This window comes from Bufo bufo, chromosome 4, assembly GCF_905171765.1.
Source record: "Bufo bufo chromosome 4, aBufBuf1.1, whole genome shotgun sequence".
NCBI classification, from domain to species: domain Eukaryota; kingdom Metazoa; phylum Chordata; class Amphibia; order Anura; family Bufonidae; genus Bufo; species Bufo bufo.
In genome coordinates this window covers 336,322,842-336,334,974 of record NC_053392.1, presented here as the reverse complement: position 1 = coordinate 336,334,974, position 12,133 = coordinate 336,322,842, and the positions used below count along the sequence as shown (strand labels likewise).

Here is a 12,133-nt window from a genome sequence, read left to right as displayed (position 1 = left end):
TGGATCAGCTGAAAAACAGCCTGTTTCAGTTTAATTGTAATTTTCAATTAATTGAATGCTCAAAAAAAAATTTGTCTCACTCTCATTTCTTCTTGTTGCATGTTGAAGCTCTACTTGGAACCTTGTTAAGATCCAACAATGTAAAATATGATTTTTTGCCATTTTTCAAGTGGTCTTAAACTTTTGATCAGGACTGTATCAGTATTTTGACAGCATTAATTCTCGCTATCCAAGACATAAAATTCTGGGAATATTTAGCATAGTCCTTTATAAGTTCCTCTCGCAAAGAGGTAAAGTTGAAACATACTAAATCTTTAAGGTGGGATGTTAACTGTATACCTAAATAAGTTATGTGTTCCGGTGCCCACTGAAACGGGAATTTATCTAACAATTGATTTTTATGGGGTTCAGGAATCGAGAGGGGAAGTATATGTGACTTAGCAATGTTTAATTTATACATTGAGGTTTTAGCATATTCATCCAATATCCTAGTAACATCTGGGAGGGACATTTCTGGTTTTGTGAGGGATAATATAACATCATCAGCATTAAGCCCCAACTTATGAGTTAACTTTCCAACTGGAATGCCCACTACTGCTGGGTCTGTACTTATTTTTGCTGAAAGAGGTTCCATCACTAGTGCAAACACTAGTGGTGAGAGTGGGCAACCTTGACGAATACCATTGGATATAGTAAAACATTTGGAATAAAACCCAGACGCCAGGACCCTCGCAGACGGGTTAGAGTAGAGGTTCATTATGGCTGTTAGTATAGAACCAGAGAACCCAAACTGGTCCAGTACCGCTGCTTGGAATCCGCAGTGCACTCTATCAAATGCTTTTCAGCATGAAGTGAAACAAATATCATTGCTGCACCTGCGAACTCTGATATCTGAATTAGGTCTATCATCCTCCTGGTCCCATCTCTGCACTGACATCCCGGAATAAAACCTACCTGATCTAGGGATATCAACTGTGGGAGTAAGGGCTGGATCCTCAAAGCTAATAGTTTAGAAAATAATTGAATATCATTGTTTAACAATGAGATAGGGCAGAAGTTTAGAGGGAACATCTTGGGTTTTTCCCAGTTTAGGGATAGTAGTAATAAGGGCGCTTAACATTTCTTTTTTTGGGATGGTATTGGGGAGAAAAAAAGAGTAAAAGAGACGGACAATTATAGGTGTTAGCTCTGCACTAAAGGTTTTATAATAATCCCCAGAAAAACCATCAGGACCTAGAGCTTTGTGTGCTTTAAGGGTTTTGAACGCTGCCTCTATCTCTCGTCCTGTGAAAGGGTGTTAATAGAAGAGAGTATTTGAGGAGATAGTGTCGGTAGTGAGACAGAGTCTAAGAAGGCGGAAATTAGTTGTGGTGTAGTCGCGTCTTCTTTTAGGAGCTATAATAATCAGCAAACGCGTCTGCAATAGCCAGTGGATGTGTAGTAGTCGTACCATCTCTTTGTCTCATAGATTCAATTTGAGACGCAATAGCACGCTTCTTGAGTCTGCGGGCCAGTATAGCTCCTGCACTATCGCCCAGGTGGTATTGCTTAATCTTGGAGCGGTATATAGTTTGTTCATACTTTTGTAAGAGGAAAGAACGTAGTTGGAATCGCAGTTCAGTGAGTTATTTCATAAGAGAATTTAAAGGGGGGGGGGGGTTATATTGTGTTTCCATGAGGGCCAAACGAGAGAGTAGGTCCTGTAAATGTTTTTCTCTTTGTTTTTTAAATCTGGAAGCAGACTGCATAAATAAACCTCTCATGTAGCTTTTATGGGAACACCATAAAGTGGAGATATTGTCAGGGGTATCATTAAACGAGAAAAACTCCTTAAATGAAGTTGAGAAGGACCAAAAGCGGTCGTCATGCCTCAGTAAATAGGAATTGAGAAGCCAAAGTGGTGGATAGGGGTTAAGGTATGTGTCATGAATATGAAGGAAAATGGGGGCATGGTTGGACCATGTGATATTACCAATTGCAGAGTGTGATGCCAATCCGAGATTGCGAGATATGAACCTGAGACGAGAAGGTGAAATCCCTTTCCATCGCATGTTGGTACCTCCAAATATCATGTAGGGGTGTGGTTTTAAGGAGCTTACCCAACTCCGGACCATATCCCACCGCTACTCGGGAGCAGTCGATTGATGCATTAAAAGGGACGTTGAAATCTCCACCCAGAACAATGGGTCCCTTTGTTACCTTCATTAGCTTCTTAAAGAAATGGTTAATAAAAGAGAGCTGAGAGTTAGGAACATAGACATTGGCTATGGTATAATCGATATGGTTAATAGAGCATAAAAGGATAATGAAACGTCCTGCCGGGTCATTAATGGTTAATTGGTACAATTTAAATTGAGCGTCTGATCCCTATGAGGACCCCCACTCTCTTGACCGGTGCAGAGGCAAGAAAAGGTGTGGAAAGAGCCTATTTGAGCATCTATGTGTATCAGAGGCCAACAAATGCGTCTCCTAAGCTAACAATATATCACACCTCATTTTGTTGGCGTCTGACCACATTGCTAAGCACTTGTATGGGGAATTAACTCCTTTCACATTTAGAGTCATCAACTTCAAAACCATAGTGGATTATAAGAGTGTCTGAAATGTATGAAACATAGAGGAGGAGAGAGATGGGTGGCACTAGACAGACTGGCATTGAAATCACGATCCTTTTGAGAGAACAAACTGTTACCAAAATAAAGGAAACATGAAAGAACTAGACGGCCATAAGGACCATATGATCCAACAGGATCGACATGAGTCCGAACTTTTAGGACGCTAATAATATCATAGGAGGGAAGGATATACAATATGGGTCATCTCCAGCAAATGTGAAATTAGTTGAAAATCAAAATAATTATAGTGTAAGACACTAGTGTATCAAGTATACACAGGTATATATAGGGTCACGGCCCTACCTTCACAGTTTTCATAAAATATGAAACGACAGGCATGTAACAATAAAAGAAAAGCCCAAAAATACACATTGTAGTTATAACTCTCTAAAGAGAACCGTAGAGAGAGACAGATCGGACAGTGTATTAGTAAGGATACTTATTCAGGAACAGTAAGCATTTAGATTCTTGGAAGAGCTCTGTCCAACTATTCTCTTGGTTCTCCTGTTTCTACCCATTTGCACTAGGTACCAAGGGGACAGGGGTGGTAATACTGGTAAGGCAGCTAGATCCTGAACAGTCGCCCAGTCCTCAATTGAAATCATAGGGTCCCCAAGTGCCGTCAGGAGCTCCTTTAGATCTTCGTGTCGGCGTATTAGGAACCTTTTTCTGTCTATTGTAGTAGCAAGTCCAAAAGAAAATAGCCAACGATAAAGGATTTTCTTCGAGCGTAGAAGATCCGTCAGAGGTTTTAGTTATCTTCTTTTATAAAGGCTAATGGGAGCTAAATCCTGGAACCTTTGCTCAGTTTTCCTTCCTTTGAGGGATATCTGGCTATCACTGTGTTGAAGACCCATAACTGGGGCTCCACAACTATTTTGTATATTACTGTTTCCCAGGGAGCTTTGCACTTTGGATTGCTGTATCGAGACTCTTAAATGAGGCTCCACAGTGTTTTCTGTAGTTGGTCTCCCTAACATCAGCCATTGTTTTGTTTGAGTAGTCTCCAAGTCATTGCTCCCGGTTAGCCAGAATCCTACTCCACACTGATGAAGGGGCAACAGCCCGAAACAGCTGTCTGTGGATGGATAACTGGCTTAGGTCTTCCCCAAAGAGCGGGATCTTGACATAGGGGCCACTTAATATGGTGGATTTGGTGATCTCTGTAATGGGGACACCCCTTTGCTCGGTTTTCCTTCCTTTGAGGGATATCTGGCTATCACTGTGTTGAAGACCCATAACTGGGGCTCCACAACTATTTGGTATATTACTAAATCCTGGAAGAGAGTTAGTTGGTGACCTTCAAAGTCCCATTGTGGTGTATCCCTGGCCTTCTTCAAAATGTCTTCTTTGACTATGAAATCAAGGAATCTGCAAATTATGTCTCTTGGAGCTAGTAGATTAATAGCTAGTTGTTTAACGGTGCTCAGCAATGACTCTGAGGCATAAGTTTCCGGAAGACCTCAGATTCTTAGATTATTACGACGGTTATGATTATCCTGATCTTCCACATGAGTGTAGAGCAGATTTAGTTGGTCTTGGCAAGAATTGAAATGAGTAGCCATTTCTTTAGTATGGTAACAGAGATCAGCCACCGTATCTTCTAGGGTGTCTACCCGATGGCCTATTTGTCTGAGGTCTTGTTTGATCTCCTGGAGGTCTTGCACCAAAGGAGATAATGCTTTAGTGAGAGTTTGTTGAAAGTAAGTCCTGGATAGAGGTTGATCAGATTGGAAGGATATATGATCTTCTACAGGAAGTATTGTATCGTTGTCTGCTTGTGAAGTCCCTGAGGAAGGGGTTTCAAAACCCCCAGGTGATTTACTGATAAACTTTTCCATATTTCCCTTGGTTTGAGAGATTTTAGAAGTCGAGACAGAGTCCTTAGCTGTAGGTTGCCCATATTTCAACATTGCGGGAGGTGATGTGCATACACTGAGTGAAGAATGATTATAGCAGGTTGCTGTGTCATATATATGTATTAGATAGCAGCAGTATTACATGGAGAAGAACCCATATCCAGAAGATCTGGGTTAGGGATCCGCAAACATTGTGCCGGAGACTCTTTAAGCAGTTTATAATGAAATAGCTGCTGAGATCTTCGGACCTCCCCTAACACATAAGAGGGGGTCCAGCAATAAAAATGTAGGCTTGGCCTATAAACTAGAGGTAGTGAGGATAATAAGCCTCCTGAGAAAAATATAATGCCTCTGGGTTCACATTAATTATATTGTGACTAGCCAAGTCTTTGGCCTATAATACTGCAAAGCAGTGTGAAGGGGGATATAGTCTGTCCCTTCTTAATTAGAGACTCAGGTAGTTATTGGCGCTGTAGGGGGCTCTGGAATGGAGTGAGTATCTCCCCTCACCTTATATTTTCCCTAATGTATATCAAGGGCAGGCAGAGAGGTCCGTCAGTGAGGCCCCAGAGATCCTCAGATAGGCCGCGATGAAATGAAATGTTCTGTGCGGCTCCGGTCAGCGGCACGTTCAGACTCCAGCACTTGGCCCAGGGGATTGTATCTCCGTCTGATAGTTGGTCCACAGAGACCCGATTGGTTCCAAGGTGGTAAGAGGATTTCAATGGCCGCCTTGGTTCACTCGCCGCCCAGAACTCAAGACCACAGGGTTCTCGCGCAGCACAGGCCACAACCTCGCTGAGGCAGCTCACAGCCCTAAAAAGGGCCCCGAAGCTCCGACTCGGGCTGGAGAGGGTCGGAATGAGAAGATGTGCCCTGGAAGAGGATAGGTGAGTGCAGATAGCAATAGATTCTGTTCTTTATTTTGTGCTGCTGGCAGTATTTTGTGATGTACTCTGGTATTTGGCTCTGTTGGGGTGGTATAATGTGCCACAATATGGTATTGCTGGCCCTGCCTTCCATCAATTTGGACCCAACTACAAAACAGGGCCACTTTTAGTATTTTTTCCAGGGTCACTTTAAGTTCCCAGTCCGCCCCTGGTGCCAGGCATCAGACCTCCGCCAATCAGATATTCGTGACCTATCCGGCCATATTCTAGTAACATTTTAGTGTCTATTACAACTGCAACATGACGACTCCATGATGATCTAAGTTTCTTTCTTTAGAATTGAGCGGGGTCTGGTTGTTGTCTCTAACTCCCACATTTGTGCCTTTTTATTAAGCAATGAAGAAATCTGAATGATAAACTTTTATATGCAGTGTTTTATGTAAGTTGGAGAACATCACAATACTATAATACATCATCTATTGAGGTTCGAGCATATGACTCAGATGAGAACATCGCCCTACATTTATCTGCACATATAAAGTAGTGTTAATGACATTAATACTAGTAATACATCATACAGTTGTTCTGTCTTACCTGTTTTGTTTCTAGGTTCCCCTCTACAGTAAATGAACTAAAGTTATATTTGCCTTGAAGAATGTCCTCCATTAAAAGGTGAACTCCAACAAGCTCCCCATGAGCTACACTGCGTTCTTGATCAGTCATGTCACAGAGGCAGAGCTGCGTCAATTAAAAGGATATATATTTATTAACATAATATTCTGCTTTGTAATATCAGACTGAAATACATGCATTTAAAGAGTAATTATCACCTGCCGGTCACTAGATGCATTCAAGTAAGTGAGATTTCGCACCATGTTTTTTTCGTTCATGTTTAGTGTGTACGCCACAAAAGCCCCTGGCGTACACCTTCAACATATCCATAGGCTTCGATTGCCAGACAAAGACCAAAGGACTTTTCTTTTGTCCTCCATCTTGCCAGTATGCGTCAAGTATGGACTAGCATAGTAGACTACACTATTCTACCCCATGAAGCCCAGTAAAAATACACAAATGTTAAAGGGGTTGTCTCACTTCAACAAAAGGCACTTACTAATGTACTGTGATTGTCCATATTGCCTCCTTTGCTGGCTGGATTCATTTTTCCATCACATTATACACTGCTCGTTTCCAGGGGTTATGAGCACTGCCGCAGCACACATACGAGGTGGCCACCAGAGAGGCCGGCACTTTTTCCTATAGTGTGCAAGCACAGCCACCGCTGCTGGATTGCAGGGTGGTCGTAACCATGGAAACAAGTAGTGTATAATGTGATGGAAAAATGACAATCACAATACATTAGTTAGTGCCTTGTATTAATTTTCTCTACATGATAAATGCCACTTGCTGAAGTGAGACAACCCCTGAAGGCCTGTTTCACATTTGCGTTTAAGAAAACGGGCAGGCTATTCAAGGAGGGAACAGCCTGCTGCATCTCTCTGCATTCCAGAATTGCTAGAAGCAAATGCATCACTGTCTGGCTCCATTCACTATAATGCAGATCGGCAGCAACGTGGCCGCAACCACATCGGTTTTCTTCCAGGCGCTTCTCAACATGTTTGCCGAGTTGCGGCCCGGATCTCTGCCGATCCTCATTATATTGAATGGGCTGGCAGGTGTCTTGTAGCTTACGGCAGTGCCAGATCCGGACATCTCCAACAGGCTGCTCCCCTGCCGGAGATGCAGTAGTAAACGCAAATTTGAACAAAGCCTTAAACATATACATTTTTTTAACATGGCAAACAATTGGTGACGGATGCCACTGTATGCCATCCATCACAGGAATCTACTAAACATATTTATCATGAACTTTTCATGACATAGGCATATGTTAAAGGATGCCACTATAGCCCATGGGTGATGAATGCGTTAAACCAGGCATCCTCAAACTGCGGCCCTCCAGCTGTTGCAAAACTACAACTCCCAGCATGCCCGAACATCCTACAGGTATCAGCCTACAGCAGGGCATTGTGGGAGTTGTAGTTTTACAACAGCTGGAGGGCCGCAGTTTGAGGATGCCTGCGTTAAACAGATGCCTAAGAGTGGCCTTACCCAAAGGATAAATTGATATTGGTTTCATGCATCTGTCATGAAAATCTATTGAAAAGCTTGAGATATATACAGTATATTACATTCAACATATATGTTTGTGCAAACATTTCCTGGCATATACACATTAAAGGGACACAAACCACATGATGTGAACAGGACCCAACCTATTATCATCAGTATGACCCCTCTGTGGTCAAGGTGTGTGGAATGGCACCCAAACAGAACATAATGCCATGAGCATGAGCTATAATAAATGATCCAATCAATTTAATGATATAGCTTATGGTGCATGTAATATGGAATATATCATAATATGTCTCTGGGTGGAAAATGTGTATTTAAGAACAAAAATAGGATGTGCTGTCATAAGAATAAAGGATAACCTTTGAGAGAGACTTCCCTGCATTCCCAGTAATGAAATGACACAATTTAAGTGCTCTATATACAACTTTACATACATACAAGGAACTGTAATGCACTGATGTAGATGCAGCCCAGGATCTTATGCAACAACCAAAATCAGGATCCATGTAGTGCAGAAAAACAAAACAGAAATGAAAAATCTACAAGATTGGAAGAATATATATATATATATATATATATATATATATAAAAAACAAAAAGAAGCAGCAGCACAGCAGTTGTGGAAAGTGGGTTGCAAACCCTCATGAACTGTAGGCAACAAATCTATAGATAATCTCCAAAATGCAAATGATGAGGCAGCACTCCAATGTGAATAAAGGGTGTCAGACCCGTTTATTTCCCCAGTAGCAACGTTTCAGCCCAACTCAATAGGGCCTTTGTCAAGCAAACAAATGATGTCAGGTACAAACTTAAATACCCACAGTGAATTACAGAAACATATTAATTGCCAGTGCTGTAAATTAAGTGTAAAAAAATATACATAAACATGATTCTAAATTCATAGAAATATCTCTGCAGTGTTATAACATTATTTTATCACATATTTCATCCATGATTCCCTCTGATGTGTATATTAATAAAAAAAAATATGAAAAAAAGTGCCACGTGCATTAATAGTAAATTTACACCCCCTGTCAAAAGTGCAATTAGTGCTAATATAAAAAGCAGCAACAGCTGTAATAATTAAAATAAACCTCAAACACCTACTACATCGTTGGTGGTTCCGCCGTGAGTCATAGTGTCCCTGACCCGCTACTGCGCATGTCCTGGAGTCAGTGTTGTGTCAATCCCACACTCGCCGGAACGAGCACGACGTGACCCAGGAGCGTCGTCACGCAGATCACGTGAGCGCTCCCAAGGTAATGCGGCCGCGTCCGGGGGAGGGGAGAGAGAAACCAACACAAGATCACCTGACTGACTCGCATACATATGAACACAAAATAGAAATAAAGACAGATGTATACTTGGAAAGGTATGGCACCAATAGGACACAAAAAGGCAGAGCAAAAGCTGAATATAAAAAAGAAAAAAAAATACATAAAATAGAGAAAAATACAAATTATTATTTTTTTATTTCAATCCAGCACACCTTATTTTAAGTAGATCCTATGAAGCAAGTTACTTCTTAAATATATAAACATAAGAGTTCCATTATTTGTGCATAGTTAAATCCCTCAAAAGAGGAGCAAACAACATTGGAAAGAGGGAGGTGCTGACCATTGTCCATGGCCAAGCCACTCCCACTAGCAGAATGAATAGGGAATACCGGGATTGGGTGCGAAAATTTGCTACTATAAATGGCCAAATAATCAGCGCCAATTATGGTCCCATGAAGAAGGGCACAACATCACCCTACCCACACAGTGTATAGTAGCCTCTTTTGATGTTACTAGTTTATATACAGTACAGACCAAAAGTTTGGACACACCTTCTCATTCAAAGAGTTTTCTTTATTTTCATGACTATGAAGGCATCAAAACCATGAATTAACAAATGTGGAATTATATACATAACAAACAAGTGTGAAACAACTGAAAATATGTAATATTCTAGGTTCTTCAAAGTAGCCACCTTTTGCTTTGATTACTGCTTTGCACACTCTTGGCATTCTCTTGATGAGCACCAAGAGGTAGTCCCCTGAAATGGTCTTCCAACAGTCTTGAAGGAGTTCCCAGAGATGCTTAGGACTTGTTGGCCCTTTTGCCTTCACTCTGCAGTCCAGCTCACCCCAAACCATCTCAATTGGGTTCAGGTCCGGTGACTGTGGAGGCCAGGTTATCTGGCGCAGCACCCCATTACTCTCCTTTATGGTCAAATAGCCCTTACTTTCAAAGTTTTCCCAATTTTTCGGCTGACTGACTGACCTTCATTTCTTAAAGTAATGATGGCCACTCGTTTTTCCTTACTTAGCTGCTTTTTTATTGCCATAATACACATTCTAACAGTCTATTCAGTAGGACTATCAGCTGTGTATCCACCTGACTTCTCCTCAACGCAACTGATGGTCCCAACCCCATTTATAAGGCAAGAAATCCCTCTTATTAAACCTGACAGGGCACATCTGTGAAGTGAAAACCATTTCAGGGGACTACCTCCTTAAGCTCATCAAGAGAATGCCAAGAGTGTGCAAAGCAGTAATCAAAGCAAAAGGTGGCTACTTTGAAGAACCTAGAATATGACATATTTTAAGTTGTTTCACACTTGTTTGTTATGTATATAATTCCACATGTGTTAATTCATAGTTTTGATGCCTTCAGTGTGAATCTACAATTTTCATAGTCATGCAAATAAAGAAAACTCTTTGAATGAGAAGGTGTGTCCAAACTTTTGGTCTGTACTGTACCTCAATTGATCACAACAGGGGTATTGCTGCAGTTCAGAAATGCTTGGTTATCAGTCATTACACTAAAGATAGTTAATATTTTAATATTGATTTGCTTAATTTAGTTTTGCGATATAACTATTTAGCGTTTATGGATCACTTTTATTTGCAGTTGCGCCATGGGTTCTAACGTGGCACCCAAGTATGCAAATATCTTGATAGCAGCCATGGAGGAGGAACACATCTATGTATTCCACCACTTCAACCAGGTGTTGGGGTGGTGGTGATACATTGACGATATTTTCTTGATTTGGACAGGGAGTGCATGCTCTTTACACGATTTTCATAAATATTTGAACCAGATTGATCCTGATATTACTTTTAGGCTACATGCATACGACCGTATGTGTTTTGCGGTCCGCAAAAAAAAAATGGGTGACATCCGTACGCCATCCGTTTTTTTTTGCGGATTCATTGTAACAATGCCTAAAACGGACAAGAATAGGACATGTTCTATTTTTTTTGCGGAGCTACGGAACGGACATACTGATCTGGACAGCACACGGTGTGCTGTCCACATTTTTTGCGGACCCATTGAAATGAATGGGTCCGCATCCTATCCGCAAAAAAAAAATGGAACGGACACGGAAACAAACAACGTTCGTGTGCATGTAGCCTTACTCTAACATTTTCAACAGAGCAGGTTCAATTCCTTGATACTACAGTACATGTGGTGGGAGAAAAGTTGAGTACTGATTTATACATTAAACCGACTAATTGTAATAATCTATTGAGGTACGAGAGCCGTCATCCGAGATCAACAATTGATGCTTTACCTTATAGTCAATTTCTGACAATCAAACGTATAGTACAGGACCCCAAACAACGACCTAGATACCAGCAAATGGCACACAAATGTAAACAAGGAGGTTATCCCTTTAAGGTCATAGACAGACATTTGTTAAATACATTAAAACAACAAAGTCCTGTTACGAAAAGAGATAAGACTCCCTTCTCATGTATTCCTTTTATTTCCACCTTTTCAGAACAGAGCAATTACATCAGTAACATTATTAGGAAACACTGGCTCATTCTAACCAGTAATCTGAAACATATCAATGAACTCACTGTTCCTCCACATATCGACGTCCCCCTAACCTACGCGATAAACTTGTCAAGGCTGATGTACTTGAGAAGAGGAAGGTTCAGACATATATTGGCTCCAAAAGATCAGGATGTTATCCCTGTCTGAGCTGTGTCAACTGCTCATACATGCTCAAGGGCGATAGTTTTACTCACCCCACTTTGGGGACACACCATGACATCCGTTATTTTTTTTACCTGTGATAGTACATTTGTGGTTTATCTCCTTCAATGCCCATGTGGTCTACCTTATGTCAGAGAGACCACATGGGACTTGAAGACGAGATTAAATCAACACAGATATACGTCAAAAGAGAAAAGATTTACCGGTTGCCAAACATTTTGTTGAATTTGGTCTTAAGAAAAAGGATCTGAAATTCAGAATCCTTGATCATGTTCCACCGTTAAGAAGAGGCGGTGATTGGGAACTAATTCTCAAACAAAGAAAGCTTCAATGGGTCTACCGATTACAGACCCTTAGACCTAGGGGCCTGAATACAGAATTCAAGTGGCGCCTCTTTGATTGATAGTGGGGGGTCTGCTACATCACATTGTGGTTGAAATTTCTCATTGTGATAATCTGTAGGATATTATGAATGATGTCACTATTAATGTGTTTGATTTACTTGTATTATGCAGTAAACGTACACCTTTTTTTCTCTTTTTATCTAGAATGATACGATCTTTGTCACTTTATCACCACTACAGTTTGTTGGTTCCTTCTTGTGATCTAACACTATGATATCCACATCTTTGCTGGTCTGGCCTTCT

The 12,133-nt window shown here is 41.0% G+C and overlaps 1 protein-coding gene across 1 annotated transcript in view; it reads right to left on the bottom strand.

The window, feature by feature from the left end:
- Positions 1-12,133, bottom strand: part of LOC120999200 (coiled-coil domain-containing protein 162-like) — a 71,292-nt gene that overhangs the window by 41,194 nt on the left and 17,965 nt on the right. Inside the window, exon 8 of the mRNA XM_040430074.1 lies at positions 5,959-6,102. Coding sequence (XP_040286008.1) covers positions 5,959-6,102 — 144 coding nt within the window. The remainder of the gene's footprint in view (positions 1-5,958; positions 6,103-12,133) is intronic.